Consider the following 22,759-nt stretch of genomic DNA (forward strand, 5'->3'; position numbering starts at 1 on the left):
CTACCGATTTTATATTTCTTGTTGCATTTTATCATGTTTGAACCGATACAGAAGGCGTTTCATTAACTTGCAAAATAAAAATTCATTTTCAAACATTTTGTTTTGCTTGAACATCCTTTGCAGTCAATATCTTTGTTTGATAATTTTCCTGACTACAGAAAATTATATAGACCTAAATATTTATGAAACTCGAGCATAACAACTTATCTCCCTTCATAAGAATACCTTGCAAGTAAAGTTTCCTCAGAGTTCACGCAAAATGTCACCTAAAACTTGTATGCATATACTAAAAAATATGTCGAAAACATTTCAATAAGTGACTGATCACTGATAGAAAAACCATAAAGATAGTTTAATCAACGAAAACAAAAAATAACAAATACAACGGGCATGAAAAATTGGAACTAGCAATCTTCAGGAAAAAGTGGTTCAATGCCACAGAAAGATTAACCATAGAGTGAAGCATGATTGTTCAATTGAAATTACGTAAAAGCATACAAACTTGAATCATTATCAACCGAAAGTGACCTTAATGGACGACAAAGTTATTCTTATTACTTAGTCAAAAGATGGAAGAAAAATTAACAAAAAAGATCTAACCCGTATTAGACGACTTACATTCTGGTATTGTTTCACATGTGACATTTCCTGGTCCATTACAAGTGCTGACAAAGAAATTAAACATACATTATTTGAAATTCAATTAAAACTCAAGTTATATTAAAGTAGTAAAATGCTATTCACATATCATTACATTACAATACCCAAACTATTTTTAGTTGTAATAATTAGATAGCCATTAAAAGCGTGGTTATATCTCGAATACGAAATTTAATAAAGATAAATAATAAATAAATATACAAGTGAAGATTTAACCCAAGTAACAGAAAAACACTGTGATTTTAACAAAACTGAAATGAGGTTTGGTAAGACATGAAGTTGTATGCATTATCAATTCGAATTGTTAAATAATAGTAAAATGGATTGATTTACCATTTCTGACAAGGTGAAGGTCCTGGGAATGACATTCCAATATTAACTGGTACCCCCGTCAGATTTGTAGCAGACACAGTTCTCTACAGGAACACAGTCGTCAGTGGCTTCATCAATAACATATCCCTCTTTACAACCACACCTTGGTTCAAAGTCTTCATCTTCAGAACAAGTTTCAGGATATTGTAAGGTAAAGCATGACATCTCACATCTAGGTTCTTTCAATAAGATTCTTGGATCCTTACATTCTGAAACCACAAATTCTGATTGATTTCTAGGATAAGCTGGTGAAAGATGAATGAACTAACTCGATCACAAAAGTGATCAAACATTTCGGTTGAATAAATAATATCACCAGAGAAATAAATAAAAAATATCTTTTAAATCATTAAAGATACAAGGCTTATAAATTAGTCAGATGCGCATTTCGTCTAGATAAAACCCATCAATTGCGATCGAATCAAAACAGTTGGAAAGTCAAATCATATATAAAGCTGAACAAATCTATAGCCAACAATTCCTAATAGTTGTGCCAAATAACAAAGACAATCTATGCGTGGTGATAGAAAAAAAAACTTGATGTTTGGAAAAATTCAACATTTTATTAACAGTAAAGCAGACCATGAACATATCAATTATATATTTCATGTAAAAAAACGCAAATGGCAAAATCTTAGGTACCTTATCATAGAATTTGTACCTCGTGATTTCGGCCCTTTTGGTTAAACTACTTCACTTAGTTTTAGACTAAAAAATATAAATTATATCAAATTTGCAGATAAACAAGTCTTTTTCCGTCTTGGATCTAAAACTAACGTGTATTTGGCGGATATTTTCAAATATGTTGTGTAATTATACGGAAAAATGCTTAAAATTTGACTATTTACGAAATGGGAAGTTTGAAATCATCATGTTTTTAAAAGTATTTGGCCGAAAAATCAAGAAAACAAATATATTTCGTCCTGAAAAGGCAATATGGTCGATATGCAAATAAGTAAAGCATTCAAATTTTGCCATATTGAAAAAAAAAGCTTTGTTTGACAATGTCGTTCGGTTTTATCTCTTCAGGGACGTAACGGGTATACGACTAAGGTGATCCCTGAATCCATAAGCGACCAAAAGCACAAAGGTTTTTGTATTTTATTTTTTTAATTTGTGACAAAAAAGGTAGATAATGAAATAGTATCAAAACATTGCATGTTGGTTTATATATCTGGAATAATATGTGTTTCATCCTTTCAAAGTAAAACGTAAAAAAGTATAAATATAATATTCATACAAATTCCTTGTGTTGAAAAATCCAGGATAGCTTTCATTGGCAACCGTATTGTTTTGTTAATAGTTAATATAATGTTTGCGTAGGGGACAAATAATTAAATGTACTTTTTTCTATTCTAACACAATATTCAAGATATTAGAAACCATGTTACATACAAGGTATTTTTACTTCTGCAAATTCTATAAGTATGTATATAGTAATAATGTGTTAAACTGTATTTAGGGGCGGATTCAGGCGGGGGACGTGGCGGGAGTGCACCCCCTAAAATTTGCAAAGCATGGGTTGTCCTCAGCTTAATAAATAATATTTCGATAATTTTACCTCAAAAAAATTTAATTTGCGCCCCCCACCTAAAATCAGGGATCCGCCTCTGATTATATGGGTCCTAACATTTTCTTTAACAACAAAATAACATCTCTTGTAATATATTGCAAGTAAACCAACAATTTACTTGTAAGTATAAATAAAATCTGACAATTTTTACTGTATACACATTCCAAAAAGATATGTGATAAACCATCTTTCATTGCCAAAAGTGTTCATTAAATCAGCATTTTTAAAGATAATTCTATGCAACAGCTTTAAATGAAAATCTCGACTTTTTTTTATTTAGTTACTCGAAATAAAGTGACATGAATTTACCTCTACTTATCTATTTTAACACTCCTTGAATCATTCCCTTTTTTGCACTGAAAGACTTTCTTATATATTTTAAGAAATAATTTATACTATTTACATAAATCTTTTAGGAATTGCACTGACACACTATTCTACAAAACTAGTACAAACTGTATCCCGAGATAAGAACTGTTTAAAAGTCAAGGTGTTTTTATCTTCGACTTAAATAAGATCATTTATAAAAAATACATCCTAATTACAATATTTCTGATAAAAAATGAATTTCCTATTATTTAATATTATAATTCAACCAAATTAGTTAACTCAAAATGTATATGCGGTTCTTTCATTTCCAAACTTAACTGTCATCAATTTTGAAAGATTACAATTTCAAAACCCTATTCCTACAAATGCAAAATTGTATTGCCCAAATATTTATTTTGATTAACCACAAATCTGAAATCATTAAGTTTTGGTTCTTCCATGTTTCCTGACACTGTAGACTTTACGAATGTCGTCCAAGTATTAATACACATAACTTAGACATATTGCGCGGTTTGATTATCTCATTTTAATCGTTTAACTTAATCAATATATGAAAAATGCAAATGTTACAATTTGAATCGTTATGCGCCAAAAATAATTGCATTTGTTTTTTTCATTGAAATTTGAACTATTTTGGATTCCCTTGTATGTCTAAAAGCAACCATCTTTTAATTATATCTAGAATTAGGCTTTTTCGCTCTTGAGTAATTAGGCTAAACTGTTCATTAAAATTTTTCTGAAAAAAGAAACATTCAAATAAAGTATCACAAACATCGATAACATTTACTTCAAACCAATTACATGTATACTCCTTTCAAAGAAGTAAAACGAACAAAACAACTGCTAGCAATGGTCGATGACCATTCAAAGAATAAACGTACCTAGAACTTCAGGACAGTCATTTGAACAGCTAAGAATTTCCTTATCTATTTTACCAGTACAGTTTCTTTGTCTGGACTTTGTACCTTCTATACATGTTTGGTCGTTTGTGCCCACACTACACTCCGTCCAATCGTCCCAAGCACTACAAAGTTCCACGGTAGCTATTGATAAACAATAAAAACTCTAATTAATTGTCATTAACTCTCTGACGTTGGAATTTTTAAACCTACAATTATTTAAAACAATGATGATCAATAGTTACTGACGCCGGTTGCATCAAGCAACCCCTGCGATCAGTTCTATATTTTTCGAATTGCGGATGTTTGAACTTTTAGCCTACCTATTTCAAACCTGTTTTCTTAAATTTTTTGTTTTGATATTTTCTTACAATTTGACTTAAATTCAATTGTTATGCTGTTTTTGAATAACCTTGAATCCAAGTTCCTGTCGTTTCGGATTGGTCATCTGAACTTGTTGCATTCGCTTTTATTCAATCCAGTGCCAACAACGTGGTTACAACAAGCCAGTTTAACTAACTTTTTCATGAAGTCAGTTGTTTAGACATTGACACCACGTCTTTCATTGTAGCTAAAATTAGTTTGTAGTGGATAATTTGCAACAAAGACTTATTTGTTCGTACAGGAATCTGATCCAAATTAAAAAAATAACAAATCTAATTTCCAATAATGTCTCATATAAGAAACAAAGAACAAAAATGATGCAACCTTAATCACAAATTAATAACAGTGTACTAGGCATAGGACAATTGCCAATGTTACAATCTGTACTTACTTGGCATAGGACAATTGTCAATGTTACAATCTTGAGTCTGCACCAGGTCGTCTGGGCACTTTTCAGGAGTCATCAATGATAGCTTGGTTCGACTTCTAGACATTGATCCGACATCACAATCCCTTGAACATGGAGACCATTCTCCCCAATTTGAATATTTGCATTCTAAAAAATAAAAAGTATGCACTATTCAGTAAAATAGAATTGATTGAAAGAGAACATTTCAACGGATTTGATATCCTGCAGAGATAAAATTATGTTTTGCTTGCACAATTTGCTCGCAAATTAAAAAGTGAAATGTTCATGTCATGACTTAAGTTAAACTATATGTACCTTTGCACTCTCCAATTACACATCTAATCATTCCACTACCTTCACAAGTACTGAAAATACAAATTGGAATTAAATGTTATTGCGCAATTGCGTCGATGGAATATTCACGTGGTCACATGTAGCGCAGATAATTCGTAAGGGTCTACGAAGTTATCATGGTATCCCTACGATTTCCAAATATATGAATCAATCTTTTATATTCACGACTCCTGCTGTATAGAATGGGGGTTATTCATTCCAAAGACTTGAATACATGCGCAACAAAGGAAGCATATATTATTTCAGGAGGTTTGGTTGATCTTTCAGCATATTTATTGAAATCCTGTGTTTGTTTTGTGCAATTGAGAATACCATGCTATCTATAAATGGATTAACTACTGATTAAGAAGATCTCATCATTCTAAAAATGTTATTCTTTACTTTTTGAACCTTATAATCTACTGTTATGAAACAACATTCCAGGTTAATCAACTTTCCTAATTACGAACATGGTAATAGTAAATACAAAATAATATTTGCACGAGTCTCCACTCACAAGAGACATGTTTTCGTCGCGCTATTGGATCATAAGACTACAGAATAGTTACCGATTAAAAAATGTGATAGGAAATACCGATTGTATTATATTCCTTATTGGGATATTTTATTGAGTTTTGGTTATGCATTAATAACAGGAGAATCTTACCCGAAGGATGCAACCATTTTCGTTCCATCTAGAGTTCTTGCTATACCCCTTGTTTTTCCTTTAGTTTGTGTATTCAAAATGAATTTATAGATTTTTAACATCGATTTACTAATGTTCACACTATTAATGTTCTGAGTTTCAAAGAGTACGTATTGCTAAACTTTCGTGGTTGTCCTGTTTTAGTTTACTGTGTTTTATACTGTGGTAACTTATTTTATTAATTAGTTTCATATTATACTGAGACATTTGATATTTATAAATATAGGAGTGTCTATATTCTGCACACATGCACTTACGAGCATTACCGATTTATTCAGAATGCAAATAATACTGAAAAGGAATGTTTGAAAAAACACTCATATCATTTTTTTTTCAGTAGAATGTAAAGTAAAAGTATTATTGAAAATAAGGTCGGAAGAGGTATGAGTGTTTGTGAAATATTGTTTTACATACATTTACATCAATCAGGCCGTTAGTTTTCTCGTTTGATTTGTTTTAAATTTGTCAATACGGGACCATTTGTAGCTTAATATGCGGTATGGTTTTTGCTCATTGTTGAATGCTGAAAGGTGACTTATAGTTGTTAACTTCTATATCATTTGATCTCTGTTGGAAAGTTGTCTCATTGGCAGTCATACCACATCTCCTATTTTTATATTTATACATTAATTTGAATAAATTTACCAGTTACTACAGCCAACAACAACAACAACACCTGCATCAATCGACGAATCAATGTAAACCTTTTCTTCCTCGGATGTTATCCCTGCAGTGTCATCTTTCTCAATGAATCCAACAAGTCCAATTTGTTCATATCCAAAATTATCAACAAATTTGTCTTGTGAAAATTGGCAGTAACCTAGAAAGTATCAAGTTATAAAGAAACGCCATTAGCAATATCATATAAATAACTTTTAAAAATGATAACATAATGTTGCAGTAGTGTGATAAATATTTATTTCAAAGGTGTGTTTTTAAATATAAAAGAATGAAACATTGACATTCGTATCCAGTATTGTCGTTGTTGAAATATTGGAGGGGTTATCAAATAATCTTTTGATCAATTATGTTTCAAAAAGAAAAGAAATGCAGTACCTACACATAGACATACGAATTGATTGTAAAGTACATTGCAACACAAAACTGTATAAACAACGGGATAATTATATTTTGATAATAATGAATTTTTCATTTTCTGTCTTTTGATATACCTGGAGTTGTAGTTGGGGCTGATGTTGTAGAGGATGGTCCAGATGTAATACTCGGTGATGATGAAGCTGCTGTGGTCGGTTTTCCTGTGGTCACAGCTATAGGAAAAAGCCCAACATTAATACAGTTTTCATAAAAAACATATAACTAATTAACAATTTTCATTTTCGTCTATACATTAAGATGGCAGTTTTGCTCCCAGTAATAAGGTCAGAGTACCATGATAAAGTACTTGCACTGGCCAAGATGAAGTGAGTCTTTTTGTCAGTAATGAAATGAAAATAGCACTGTATAAATTTGGTTCGATTGAAGCACTTTTCTTTATTAACCTTCATAAGAAAGGATAAGCATTAATATGTGAAAGCCATTTTAATACACAATGACAAAGTAAGGCAACACATAGGTGATGTTCATTTAGTAATCCTTATTCCACATCCTTCCAGATTAGAAAGTGCTTTCCATTTAAAAAGTTTGACTTATTACGTTGCAAAATAAAATGTTTTACGGACATGATATGCATAACTTTAAACAGGTTAGGTGTAGCATGGTCATAAAGGTTTAACAAAATATGTTCGATTGGACCCTATGTAACATTCGTGTAACTTAGTATTTCATCCTTATGAGCATAAAATTACTTTTATGGACGGCCACTTATTTACAATATCGATAAAGTTTAAAAAAAAACATTCACAAATTGATTTTGAAACATATGCATCAAATGGGCCCAAGGGTGAATAAAACAGAACTGGAAGGAGCAATAAGTTATCACATGGACTGTAGCTATAAAGTGATTGCAATATTGGTCAAACGCTTTGAGGATAATGAAAAACCAAATCTCACTTAAATATTTATTTCAAATTGTTGTGTTGTATCAATATTTATATATAAGTTTTAATCATACGCCCTCGATATGTCACAATAAGGAGATTATGTATTTGATATGGATGAATGTTTAAGTAAAATGCGGAGTATTATCAAGCCTACGCTGAAATTGATTATTACATTATCCTTTGTAATTTATATTAATGAATTTAAGATTTTCTGACTTTAAAAAATACCTGCAGTTGTAGAAGCGGGTCCAGTGGTTACCGACGGTTGAGTTGTTTGAATCAAAGGTGGACTGGTTCCTGGTGCTCCAGCTTGAGTACCTGTAGTTGGGGATGACGCTGTAGAAGGTGTTCCAGAGGTAATCACTGGAGACGATGTAGGTGTTGTGGCTGGTTGTCCTGTGGTCACAGCTACAGAAAACATCACTATCATCACAGGCTTAGTACATTTATTTTAACACATATATAACTGAATAAAATTGTCAATATCATCTATACATTAAGATGTCGATTTTGTCCTCCACTAATGAAGCAAAAATATAATAATCAAGTAAAAGGGAACATATGGGATTGTTTTGCAGTGTTCAAATTCAAGATGACATGAAAGTTGTTTTGTTGGTCATATATATGAAAATAACAGAAAATCAATTTTGTCCGACCGAGCGCTTTTTTCAGTAGCCTTCATCATGAACGCTCAAACCTCAACATATTCAATCCATGTCTACAAGCAATCACAAATTAAGACAAAACATTCATAGTTATATTCAATAAAAAAGGATTTAAAGATAAAATTGTTCATACTCTTTTTTCAATACATATGAATGGATTTAATATGGCATATATAAGATTATATGCATTTTAACATATTGGTTATAATTCTATCGCGTTTTACGGAGCAGTTTATCAAATCTAAATGTTAATTTGAATGTAAAGTACAACAAAATTAGTTACCTTTAATACAAGCCTCCACGGTGACACTTTTTACAACCGGAGTTGCATTAGGTGTTTGGTCAGGTACTATCGTCAATGTTATCTTGTCAGCCAACAAAGGTTTGATCAATTCCAGTTCTACGATGCCATTTGGTTGTGCCTGTTGAAATACATAGCCTTCTGAATGTATGAATGTGTCTATTATGGAGTACTATATTGCATTGTATAGTGTCATTTAATGGGTATCTTTACCTTAAACGGTGTAACCAACATCCACAGTACTTAGTATTGACAGACGACTATAGTCTTAATGCAACGTTTCATTACTAAAATATAATTGTAATCAAAGACTAATGTTCATGTCTTTACGAAAAGAATCATAATCCCCTAAACAACGACACTAGAGTACAATGTAACGTAATTTGTAAACATTCTTTGGTTATACTAGAATTTCAGAACTGCTTTTCGTGCGTTTCGTAGTTAGTAAATTGAAGTTGTCTTCTTTTTCATTAATACTACAATCAGATGATAATAATAAAATATCATACCTTGACAGTCTCCTCATAAACTAAAACGTTGTCATTATAAAGTTTGATAACAATACTGTCAACAAATTCTGTTTCTAGAGGAACATTCATTATCGGATTACTGTCACTTGTTGATAACTCTAAAACTGGCCTTTCGTCTTCAGCTGACGGTTTCCATCCTGAAGGTGTTAAAGCGTTTTCAGCACCATCTGGATTCGATGAAGAAGTCACAGTTTCAAAATTTAATGGGCCCTTTGACGTATCGTCTGGACATTTTCCCAAACCTATAAATTCAAAAAGCAATAGTATAAATTAGAATACAAGGAAAGTAACGTCAAAGGATAATGCCAGTTTCCTTTCATTCTTCCTTAAAAACTCCTGTATACAGTCAGCCTCATATGATTAAAGATACAAGTCGGCAAAAAGAGCCGCACAGTTGGTTCCTATGGGAATGCCGATTGTTAGTTGAAATACACGTCTTCCAAACGTAACAATTATGTTGTCAATCAAGACATCAAACATCTCGATAATATCAGTTTCAGAGAATTTCTTGTTTGAATCAGAGTGATTTTTTTACAAAGTACGATTTATTCCTCTTTTAGACAAGACACTTGTACCTATGTTGGCCTTTCTTTCTTAATAACAAAATAGGATCAACTCTTTCAATTTGCCTTTTAGTTTGGAATGGGAAATACTTGTGTAAAGTATAGAAAATTAAAATATCTTAATACTATTTGCAAGACGAAATAGTCTTAGATTGTATGTTCTCTAACAGATCTTTAAACTTTTTTTAGCATCTGTATATGATTCACACCTACTCTCGAATAGGTAGTTTTACAATAAATTTGAAGCCCGGTTTTGGTTGCTGAATAAATTGATGTTAATAATTTAGAAAGAGGTTTTGTGGAGTACTTGGAAGACCCAGTAATATAACTTTGTTTGTAAGGACACTTGAGCAATTTAGGTATTTAATACAGTTAAGGAAGATCACGTTCCGCATCTTTGGTTGAAATTCAAAAGAAACATACAAAAGACCCTATAATTATACAAGACGTCCTCCTTGGTTAGTGTCGTTGGGGTAAATGTTGAGTTTCCAAGTGAAATGTCAATCCCTAGTTCATTTATCAAGCAGTTTATGTAATGTAATTTACATAAAAAACGATGTTCATTGGGGCTTTATCTGCAGGACAACAACGTATTTGTCATGTAGAACAACAACGATAATGAATTTCAGATTTTCTGACTTTAAAAAATACCTGCAGTTGTAGAAGCGGGTCCAGTGGTTACCGACGGTTGAGTTGTTTGAATCAAAGGTGGACTTGTTCCTGGTGCTCCAGCTTGAGTACCTGTAGTTGGGGTTGACGCTGTAGAAGGTGTTCCAGAGGTAATCACTGGAGACGATGTAGGTGTTGTGGCTGGTTGTCCTGTGGTCACAGCTACAGAAAACATCACTATCATCACAGGCTTAATACATTTATTTTAACACATATATAACTGAATAAAATTGTCAATATCATCTATACATTAAGATGTCGATTTTGTCCTCCACTAATGAAGCAAAAATATAATAATCAAGTAAAAGGGAACATATGGGATTGTTTTGCAGTGTTCAAATTCAAGATGACATGAAAGTTCTTTTGTTTGTCATATATATGAAAATAACAGAAAATCAGTTTTATCCGACCGAGCGCTTTTTTCAGTAGCCTTCATCATGAACGCTCAAACCTCAACATATTCAATCCATGTCTACAAGCAATCACAAATTAAGACAAAACATTCATAGTTATATTCAATAAAAAAGGATTTAAAGATAAAATTGTTCATACTCTTTTGTCAATACATATGAATGGATATAATATGGCATATATAAGATTATATGCATTTTAACATATTGGTTATAATTCTATCGGGTTTTACGGAGCAGTTTATCAAATATAATGGTTAATTTGAATGTACAGTACAACAAAATTAGTTACCTTTAATACAAGCCTCAACGGTGACACTTTTTAAAACCGGAGTTGCATTAGGTGTTTGGTCAGGTATTATCGTCAATGTTATCTTGTCAGCCAACAGAGGTTTGATCAATTCCAGTTCTACGATGCCATTTGGTTGTGCCTGTTGAAATACATAGCCTTCTGAATGTATGAATGTGTCTATTATGGAGTACTATATTGCATTGTATAGTGTCATTTAATGGGTATCTTTACCTTAAATGGTGTAACCTATATACACAGTGCTTAGTATTGACAGACGACTATAGTCTTAATGCAACGTTTCATTACTAAAATATAATTGTAATCAAAGACTAATGTTCATGTCTTTACGAAAAGAATCATAATCCCCTAAACAACGACACTAGAGTACAATGTAACGTAATTTGTAAACATTCTTTGGTTATACTAGAATTTCAGAACTGCTTTTCGTGTGTTTCGTAATTAATAAATTGAAGTTGTCTTCTTTTTCATTAATATTACAATCAGATGATAATAATAAAATATTATACCTTGACAGTCTCCTCATAAACTAAAACGTTGTCATTATAAAGTTTGACAACAATACTGTCAACAAATTCTGTTTCTAGAGCAACATTCATTATCGGATTACTGTCACTTGTTGATAACTCTAAAACTGGCTTTTCGTCTTCAGCTGACGGTTTCCATCCTGAAGGTGTTAAAGCGTTTTCAGCACCATCTGGATTCGATGAAGAAGTCACAGTTTCAAAATTTAATGGGCCCTTTGGCGTATCGTCTGGACATTTTCCCAAACCTATAAATTCAAAAAGCAATAGTATAAATTAGAATACAAGGAAAGTGAAGTCAAGGGATAATGGCAGCTTCCTTTCATTCTTCCTTAAAAACTGCTGTATACAGTCAGCCTCATATGATTAAAGATACAAGTCGGGAAAAAGAGCCACACAGTTGGTTCCTATGGGAATGCCGATTGTTAGTTGAAATACACGTCTTCCAAACGTAACAATTATGTTGTCAATCAAGACATCAAACATCTCGATAATATCAGTTTCAGAGAATTTCTTGTTTGAATCAGAGTGATTTTTTTACAAAGTACGATTTATCCCTCCCTAAGACAAGACACTTGTACCTATGTTGGCCTTTCTTTCTTATGAAACAAAGTAGGATCAATTCTTTCAATTTGCCTTTTAGTTTGGAATGGGAAATACTTGTGTAAAGTAAAGAAAATTAAAATATCTTAATACTATTTGCAAGACGAAATAGTCTTAGATTGTGTGTTCTCTAACAGATCTTTAAACCTTTTTAGCATCTGTATATGATTCACACCTACTCTAGAATAGGTAGTTTTACAATAAATTTGAAGCCTGGCTTTGGTTGCTGAATAAATTGATGTTATAATTTAGAAAGAGGTTTTGTGGAGTATTTGGAAGACCCAGTAATATAACGTTGTTTGTAAGGACACTTATTCAATTTAGGTATTTAATACAGTTAAGGAAGATCAAGTTCCGCATCTTTGGTTGAAATTCAAAAGAAACCTACAAAAGACCCTATAATTATACAAGACGTCCTCCTTGGTTAGTGTCGTTGGGGTAAATGTTGAGTTTCCAAGTGAAATGCCAATCCCTAGTTCATAAATCAAGCAGTTTATGTAATGTAATTTACACATAAAAACGATGTTCATTGGGGCTTTATCTGCAGGACAACAACGTATTTGTCATGTAGAACAACAACGATAATGAATTTCAGATTTTCTGACTTTAAAAAATACCTGCAGTTGTAGAAGCGGGTCCAGTGGTTACCGACGGTTGAGTTGTTTGAATCAAAGGTGGACTGGTTCCTGGTGCTCCAGCTTGAGTACCTGTAGTTGGGGTTGACGCTGTAGAAGGTGTTCCAGAGGTAATCACTGGAGACGATGTAGGTGTTGTGGCTGGTTGTCCTGTGGTCACAGCTACAGAAAACATCACTATCATCACAGGCTTAATACATTTATTTTAACACATATATAACTGAATAAAATTGTCAATATCATCTATACATTAAGATGTCGATTTTGTCCTCCACTAATGAAGCAAAAATATAATAATCAAGTAAAAGGGAACATATGGGATTGTTTTGCAGTGTTCAATTCAAGATGACATGAAAGTTGTTTTGTTGGTCATATATATGAAAATAACAGAAAATCAGTTTTGTCCGACCTAGCACGTTTTTCAGTAGCCTTCATAGTGAACGCTCAAACCTCAACATATTCAATCCATGTCTACAAGCAATCACAAATTAAGACATAACATTGATGGTTATATTCAATAAAAAAGGATTTAAAGATAAAATTGTTCATACTCTTTTGTCAATACATATGAATGAATATATTATGGCAAATATAAGATTATATGCATTTTAACATATTGGTTATAATTCTATCGGGTTTTACCGAGCAGTTTATCAAATCTAATGGTTAATTTGAATGTACAGTACAACAAAATTAGTTACCTTTAATACAAGCCTCAACGGTGACACTTTTTAAAACCGGAGTTGCATTAGGTGTTTGGTCAGGTATTATCGTCAATGTTATCTTGTCAGCCAACAGAGGTTTGATCAATTCCAGTTCTACGATGCCATTTGGTTGTGCCTGTTGAAATACATAGCCTTCTGAATGTATGAATGTGTCTATTATGGAGTACTATATTGCATTGTATAGTGTCATTTAATGGGTATCTTTACCTTAAATGGTGTAACCTATATACACAGTGCTTAGTATTGACAGACGACTATAGTCTTAATGCAACGTTTCATTACTAAAATATAATTGTAATCAAAGACTAATGTTCATGTCTTTACGAAAAGAATCATAATCCCCTAAACAACGACACTAGAGTACAATGTAACGTAATTTGTAAACATTCTTTGGTTATACTAGAATTTCAGAACTGCTTTTCGTGTGTTTCGTAGTTAATAAATTGAAGTTGTCTTCTTTTTCATCAATATTACAATCAGATGATAATAATAAAATATTATACCTTGACAGTCTCCTCATAAACTAAAACGTTGTCATTATAAAGTTTGACAACAATACTGTCAACAAATTCTGTTTCTAGAGCAACATTCATTATCGGATTACTGTCACTTGTTGATAACTCTAAAACTGGCTTTTCGTCTTCAGCTGACGGTTTCCATCCTGAAGATGTTAAAGCGTTTTCAGCACCATCTTGATTCGATGAAGAAGTCACAGTTTCAAAATTTAATGGGCCCTTTGGCGTATCGTCTGGACATTTTCCCAAACCTATAAATTCAAAAAGCAATAGTATAAATTAGAATACAAGGAAAGTGAAGTCAAGGGATAATGGCAGCTTCCTTTCATTCTTCCTTAAAAACTGCTGTATACAGTCAGCCTCATATGATTAAAGATACAAGTCGGCAAAAAGAGCCACACAGTTGGTTCCTATGGGAATGCCGATTGTTAGTTGAAATACACGTCTTCCAAACGTAACAATTATGTTGTCAATCAAGACATCAAACATCTCGATAATATCAGTTTCAGAGAATTTCTTGTTTGAATCAGAGTGATTTTTTTACAAAGTACGATTTATCCCTCCCTAAGACAAGACACTTGTACCTATGTTGGCCTTTCTTTCTTAATAACAAAATAGGATCAACTCTTTCAATTTGCCTTTTAGTTTGGAATGGGAAATACTTGTTTAAAGTAAAGAAAATTAAAATATCTTAATACTATTTGCAAGACGAAATAGTCTTAGATTGTGTGTTCTCTAACAGATCTTTAAACCTTTTTAGCATCTGTATATGATTCACACCTACTCTAGAATAGGTAGTTTTACAATAAATTTGAAGCCTGGCTTTGGTTGCTGAATAAATTGATGTTATAATTTAGAAAGAGGTTTTGTGGAGTATTTGGAAGACCCAGTAATATAACGTTGTTTGTAAGGACACTTATTCAATTTAGGTATTTAATACAGTTAAGGAAGATCAAGTTCCGCATCTTTGGTTGAAATTCAAAAGAAACCTACAAAAGACACTATAATTATACAAGACGTCCTCCTTGGTTAGTGTCGTTGGGGTAAATATTGAGTATCCAAGTGAAATGTCAATCCCTAGTTCATTAATCAAGCAGTTTATGTAATGTAATTTACACATAAAAACGATGTTCATTGGGGCTTTATCTGCAGGACAACAACGTATTTGTCATGTAGAACAACAACGATAATGAATTTCAGATTTTCTGACTTTAAAAAATACCTGCAGTTGTAGAAGCGGGTCCAGTGGTTACCGACGGTTGAGTTGTTTGAATCAAAGGTGGACTGGTTCCTGGTGCTCCAGCTTGAGTTCCCGTAGTTGGAGTTGACGCTGTAGAAGGTGTTCCAGAGGTAATAACTGGAGACGATGTAGGTGTTGTGGCTGGTTGTCCTGTGGTCACAGCTACAGAAAACATCACTATCATCACAGGCTTAGTACATTTATTTTAACACATATATAACTGAATAAAATTGTCAATATCATCTATACATTAAGATGTCGATTTTGTCCTCCACTAATGAAGCAAAAATATAATAATCAAGTAAAAGGGAACATATGGGATTGTTTTGCAGTGTTCAATTCAAGATGACAAGAAAGTTGTTTTGTTGGTCATATATATGAATATAACAGAAAATCAGTTTTGTCCGACCTAGCACGTTTTTCAGTAGCCTTCATAATGAACGCTCAAACCTCAACATATTCAATCCATGTCTACAAGCAATCACAAATTAAGACAAAACATTCATAGTTATATTCAATAAAAAAGGATTTAAAGATAAAATTACTCATACTCTTTTGTCAATACATATGAATGAATATAATATGGCAAATATAAGATTATATGCATTTTAACATATTGGTTATAATTCTATCGGGTTTTACGGAGCAGTTTATCAAATCTAATGGTTAATTTGAATGTACAGTACAACAAAATTAGTTACCTTTAATACAAGCCTCAACGGTGACACTATTTACAACCGGAGTTGCATTAGGTGTTTGGTCAGGTATTATCGTCAATGTTATCTTGTCAGCCAACAGAGGTTTGATCAGTTCCAGTTCTACGATGCCATTTGGTTGTGCCTGTTGAAATACATAGCCTTCTGAATGTATGAATGTGTCTATTATGGAGTACTATATTGCATTGTATAGTGTCATTTAATGGGTATCTTTACCTTAAATGGTGAAACCTATATACACAGTGCTTAGTATTGACAGACGACTATAGTCTTAATGCAACGTTTCATTACTAAAATATAATTGTAATCAAAGACTAATGTTCATGTCTTTACGAAAAGAATCATAATCCCCAAAACAACGACACTAGTGTACAATGTAACGTAATTTGTAAACATTCTTTGGTTATACTAGAATTTCAGAACTGCTTTTCGTGCGTTTCGTAGTTAATAAATTGAAGTTGTCTTCTTTTTCATTAATACTACAATCAGATGATAATAATAAAATATCATACCTTGACAGTCTCCTCATAAACTAAAACGTTGTCATTATAAAGTTTGATAACAATACTGTCAACAAATTCTGTTTCTAGAGCAACATTCATTATCGGATTACTGTCACTTGTTGATAACTCTAAAACTGGCTTTTCGTCTTCAGCTGACGGTTTCCATCCTGAAGGTGTTAAAGCGTTTTCAGCACCATCTGGATTCGATGAAGAAGTCACAGTTTCAAAATTTAATGGGCCCTTTGACGTATCGTCTGGACATTTTCCCAAACCTATAAATTCAAAAAGCAATAGTATAAATTAGAATACAAGGAAAGTGAAGTCAAAGGATAATGCCAGTTTCCTTTCATTCTTCCTTAAAAACTCCTGTATACAGTCAGCCTCATATGATTAAAGATACAAGTCGGCAAAAAGAGCCGCACAGTTGGTTCCTATGGGAATGCCGATTGTTAGTTGAAATACACGTCTTCCAAACGTAACAAATATGTTGTCAATCAAGACATCAAACATCTCGATAATATCAGTTTCAGAGAATTGCTTGTTTGAATCAGAGTGATTTTTTTACAAAGTACGATTTATTCCTCTTTTAGACAAGACACTTGTACCTATGTTGGCCTTTCTTTCTTAATAACAAAATAGGATCAACTCTTTCAATTTGCCTTTTAGTTTGGAATGGGAAATACTTGTGTAAAGTATAGAAAATTAAAATATCTTAATACTATTTGCAACACGAAATAGTCTTAGATTGTATGTTCTCTTACAGATCTTTAAACTTTTTTTAGCATCTGTATATGATTCACACCTACTCTCGAATAGGTAGTTTTACAATAAATTTGAAGCCCGGCTTTGGTTGCTGAATAAATTGATGTTAATAATTTAGAAAGAGGTTTTGTGGAGTACTTGGAAGACCCAGTAATATAACTTTGTTTGTAAGGACACTTGAGCAATTTAGGTATTTAATACAGTTAAGGAAGATCACGTTCCGCATCTTTGGTTGAAATTCAAAAGAAACATACAAAAGACCCTATAATTATACAAGACGTCCTCCTTGGTTAGTGTCGTTGGGGTAAATGTTGAGTTTCCAAGTGAAATGTCAATCCCTAGTTCATTTATCAAGCAGTTTATGTAATGTAATTTACATAAAAAAACGATGTTCATTGGGGTTTTATCTGCAGGACAACAACGTATTTGTCATGTAGAACAACAACGATAATGAATTTCAGATTTTCTGACTTTAAAAAATACCTGCAGTTGTAGAAGCGGGTCCAGTGGTTACCGACGGTTGAGTTGTTTGAATCAAAGGTGGACTGGTTCCTGGTGCTCCAGCTTGAGTACCTGTAGTTGGGGTTGACGCTGTAGAAGGTGTTCCAGAGGTAATCACTGGAGACGATGTAGGTGTTGTGGCTGGTTGTCCTGTGGTCACAGCTACAGAAAACATCACTATCATCACAGGCTTAATACATTTATTTTAACACATATATAACTGAATAAAATTGTCAATATCATCTATACATTAAGATGTCGATTTTGTCCTCCACTAATGAAGCAAAAATATAATAATCAAGTAAAAGGGAACATATGGGATTGTTTTGCAGTGTTCAAATTCAAGATGACATGAAAGTTGTTTTGTTGGTCATATATATGAAAATAACAGAAAATCAATTTTGTCCGACCGAGCGCTTTTTTCAGTAGCCTTCATCATGAACGCTCAAACCTCAACATATTCAATCCATGTCTACAAGCAATCACAAATTAAGACAAAACATTCATAGTTATATTCAATAAAAAAGGATTTAAAGATAAAATTGCTCATACTCTTTTCTCAATACATATGAATGAATATAATATGGCAAATATAAGATTATATGCATTTTAACATATTGGTTATAATTCTATCGGGTTTTACGGAGCAGTTTATCAAATCTAAATGTTAATTTGAATGTACAGTGCAACAAAATTAGTTACCTTTAATACAAGCCTCAACGGTGACACTTTTTACAACCGGAGTTGCATTAGGTGTTTGGTCAGGTATTATCGTCAATGTTATCTTGTCAGCCAACAGAGGTTTGATCAATTCCAGTTCTACGATGCCATTTGGTTGTGCCTGTTGAAATACATAGCCTTCTGAATGTATGAATGTGTCTATTATGGAGTACTATATTGCATTGTATAGTGTCATTTAATGGGTATCTTTACCTTAAAAGGTGTAACCTATATACACAGTGCTTAGTATTGACAGACGACTATAGTCTTAATGTAACGTTTCATTACTAAAATATAATTGTAATTAAAGACTAATGTTCATGTCTTTACGAAAAGAATCATAATCCCCTAAACAACGACACTAGAGTACAATGTAACGTAATTTGTAAACATTCTTTGGTTATACTAGAATTTCAGAACTGCTTTTCGTGTGTTTCGTAGTTAATAAATTGAAGTTGTCTTCTTTTTCATTAATATTACAATCAGATGATAATAATAAAATATCATACCTTGACAGTCTCCTCATAAACTAAAACGTTGTCATTATAAAGTTTGACAACAATACTGTCAACAAATTCTGTTTTTAGAGCAACATTCATTATCGGATTACTGTCACTTGTTGATAACTCTAAAACTGGCTTTTCGTCTTCAGCTGACGGTTTCCATCCTGAAGGTGTTAAAGCGTTTTCAGCACCATCTGGATTCGATGAAGAAGTCACAGTTTCAAAATTTAATGGGCCCTTTGGCGTATCGTCTGGACATTTTTCCAAACCTATAAATTCAAAAAGCAATAGTATAAATTAGAATACAAGGAAAGTGAAGTCAAAGGATAATGGCAGCTTCCTTTCATTCTTCCTTAAAAACTGCTATATACAGTCAGCCTCATATGATAAAAGATACAAGTCGGCAAAAAGAGCCGTACAGTTGGTTCATATGGGAATGCCGATTGTTAGTTGAAATACACTTCTTCCAAACGTAACAATTATGTTGTCAATCAAGACATCAAACATCTCGATAATATCAGTTTCAGAGAATTTCTTGTTTGAATCAGAGTGATTTTTTTACAAAGTACGATTTATCCCTCCCTAAGACAAGACACGTGTACCTATGTTGGCCTTTCTTTCTTAATAACAAAATAGGATCAACTCTTTCAATTTGCCTTTTAGTTTGGAATGGGAAATACTTGTGTAAAGTAAAGAAAATTAAAATATCTTAATACTATTTGCAAGACGAAATAGTCTTAGATTGTGTGTTCTCTAACAGATCTTTAAACCTTTTTTAGCATCTGTATATGATTCACACCTACTCTTGAATAGGTAGTTTTACAATAAATTTGAAGGCCGGCTTTGGTTGCTGAATACATTGATGTTATAATTTAGAAAGAGGTTTTGTGGAGTATTTTGAAGACCCAGTAATATAACGTTGTTTGTAAGGACACTTATTCAACTTTAGGTATTTAATACAGTTAAGGAAGATCACGTTCCGCATCTTTGGTTGAAATTCAAAAGAAACATAGAAAAGACCCTATAATTATACAAGACGTCCTCCTTGGTTAGTGGCGTTGGGGTAAATGTTGAGTTTCCAAGTAAAATGTCAATCCCTAGTTCATTTATCAAGCAGTTTATGTAATGTAATTTACACATAAAAACGATGTTCATTGGGGCTTTATCTGCAGGACAACAACGTATTTGTGATGTAGAACAACAACGATAATGAATTTCAGATTTTCTGACTTTAAAAAATACCTGCAGTTGTAGAAGCGGGTCCAGTGGTTACCGACGGTTGAGTTGTTTGAATCAAAGGTGGACTTGTTCCTGGTGCTCCAGCTTGAGTACCTGTAGTTGGGGTTGACGCTGTAGAAGGTGTTCCAGAGGTAATCACTGGAGACGATGTAGGTGTTTTAGCTGGTTGTCCTGTGGTCACAGCTACAGAAAACATCACTATCATCACAGGCTTAGTACATTTATTTTAACACATATATAACTGAATAAAATTGTCAATATCATCTATACATTAAGATGTCGATTTTGTCCTCCACTAATGAAGCAAAAATATAATAATCAAGTAAAAGGGAACATATGGGATTGTTTTGCAGTGTTCAAATTCAAGATGACATGAAAGTTGTTTTGTTGGTCATATATATGAAAATAACAGAAAAATCAATTTTGTCCGACCGAGCGCTTTTTTCAGTAGCCTTCATCATGAACGCTCAAACCTCAACATATTCAATCCATGTCTACAAGCAATCACAAATTAAGACAAAACAATCATAGTTATATTCAATAAAAAAGGATTTAAAGATAAAATTGTTCATAGTCTTTTGTCAATACATATGAATGGATATAATATGGCATATATAAGATTATATGCATTTTAACATATTGGTTATAATTCTATCGGGTTTTACATAGCAGTTTATCAAATCTAAATGTTAATTTGAATGTTAAGTACAACAAAATTAGTTACCTTTAATACAAGCCTCCACGGTGACACTTTTTACAACCGGAGTTGCATTAGGTGTTTGGTCAGGTACTATCGTCAATGTTATCTTGTCAGCCAACAAAGGTTTGATCAGTTCCAGTTCTACGATGCCATTTGGTTGTGCCTGTTGAAATACAAAGCCTTCTGAATGTATGAATGTGTCTATTATGGAGTACTATATTGCATTGTATAGTGTCATTTAATGGGTATCTTTACCTTAAACGGTGTAACCAACATACACAGTACTTAGTATTGACAGACGACTATAGTCTTAATGCAACGTTTCATTACTAAAATATAATTGTAATCAAAGACTAATCTTCATGTCTTTACGAAAAGAATCATAATCCCCTAAACAACGACACTAGAGTACAATGTAACGTAATTTGTAAACATTCTTTGGTTATACTAGAATTTCAGAACTGTTTTTCGTGCGTTTCGTAGTTAATAAGTTGAAGTTGTCTTCTTTTTCATTAATATTACAATCAGATGATAATAATAAAATGTCATACCTTGACAGTCTCCTCATAAACTAAAACGTTGTCATTATAAAGTTTGACAACAATACTGTCAACAAATTCTGTTTCTAGAGCAACATTCATTATCGGATTACTGTCACTTGTTGATAACTCTAAAACTGGCTTTTCGTCCTCAGCTAACGGTGTCCATCCTGAAGGTGTTAAAGCGTTTTCAGCACCATCTGGATTCGATGAAGAAGTCACAGTTTCAAAATTTAATGGGCCCTTTGGCGTATCGTCTGGACATTTTCCCAAACCTATAAATTCAAAAAGCAATAGTATAAATTAGAATACAAGGAAAGTGAAGTCAAAGGATAATGGCAGCTTCCTTTCATTCTTCCTTAAAAACTGCTGTATACAGTCAGCCTCATATGATTAAAGATACAAGTCGGCAAAAAGAGCCGCACAGTTGGTTCCTATGGGAATGCCGATTGTTAGTTGAAATACACGTCTTCCAAACGTAACAATTATGTTGTCAATCAAGACATCAAACATCTCGATAATATCAGTTTCAGAGAATTTCTTGTTTGAATCAGAGTGATTTTTTTTACAAAGTACGATTTATCCCTCCCTAAGACAAGACACGTGTACCTATGTTGGCCTTTCTTTCTTAATAACAAAATAGGATCAACTCTTTCAATTTGCCTTTTAGTTTGGAATGGGAAATACTTGTGTAAAGTAAAGAAAATTAAAATATCTTAATACTATTTGCAAGACGAAATAGTCTTAGATTGTGTGTTCTCTAACAGATCTTTAAACCTTTTTTAGCATCTGTATATGATTCACACCTACTCTTGAATAGGTAGTTTTACAATAAATTTGAAGCCTGGCTTTGGTTGCTGAATACATTGATGTTATAATTTAGAAAGAGGTTTTGTGGAGTATTTTGAAGACCCAGTTATATAACGTTGTTTGTAAGGACACTTATTCAATTTAGGTATTTAATACAGTTAAGGAAGATCAAGTTCCGCATCTTTGGTTGAAATTCAAAAGAAACCTACAAAAGACACTATAATTATACAAGACGTCCTCATTGGTTAGTGTCGTTGGGGTAAATGTTGAGTTTCCAAGTGAAATGTCAATCCCTAGTTCATAAATCAAGCAGTTTATGTAATGTAATTTACACATAAAAACGATGTTCATTGGGGCTTTATCTGCAGGACAACAACGTATTTGTGATGTAGAACAACAACGATAATGAA

The 22,759-nt window shown here is 32.7% G+C and overlaps 1 protein-coding gene across 1 annotated transcript in view; it reads right to left on the bottom strand.

The window, feature by feature from the left end:
• The window catches only part of LOC127727801 (mucin-2-like), a 116,419-nt gene that overhangs the window by 955 nt on the left and 92,705 nt on the right, over positions 1–22,759 (bottom strand). The window contains exons 31-45 of the mRNA XM_052234917.1: positions 18,541–18,679; positions 15,339–15,518; positions 14,105–14,367; positions 13,578–13,716; positions 12,859–13,038; positions 9,142–9,404; positions 8,615–8,753; positions 7,895–8,074; positions 6,839–6,934; positions 6,312–6,486; positions 4,943–4,992; positions 4,610–4,774; positions 3,817–3,978; positions 994–1,241; positions 619–665 (exon numbers count right to left, since the gene is read on the bottom strand). Of these exons, the coding sequence (XP_052090877.1) occupies positions 1,036–1,241; positions 3,817–3,978; positions 4,610–4,774; positions 4,943–4,992; positions 6,312–6,486; positions 6,839–6,934; positions 7,895–8,074; positions 8,615–8,753; positions 9,142–9,404; positions 12,859–13,038; positions 13,578–13,716; positions 14,105–14,367; positions 15,339–15,518; positions 18,541–18,679 (2,337 nt within the window). The 3' untranslated portion in view covers positions 619–665; positions 994–1,035. The remainder of the gene's footprint in view (positions 1–618; positions 666–993; positions 1,242–3,816; positions 3,979–4,609; positions 4,775–4,942; positions 4,993–6,311; positions 6,487–6,838; positions 6,935–7,894; positions 8,075–8,614; positions 8,754–9,141; positions 9,405–12,858; positions 13,039–13,577; positions 13,717–14,104; positions 14,368–15,338; positions 15,519–18,540; positions 18,680–22,759) is intronic.

This window comes from Mytilus californianus, unplaced genomic scaffold (genome assembly GCF_021869535.1).
Source record: "Mytilus californianus isolate M0D057914Y unplaced genomic scaffold, xbMytCali1.0.p SCAF_2, whole genome shotgun sequence".
In the NCBI taxonomy this organism is placed as follows: Eukaryota; Metazoa; Mollusca; class Bivalvia; order Mytilida; family Mytilidae; genus Mytilus; species Mytilus californianus.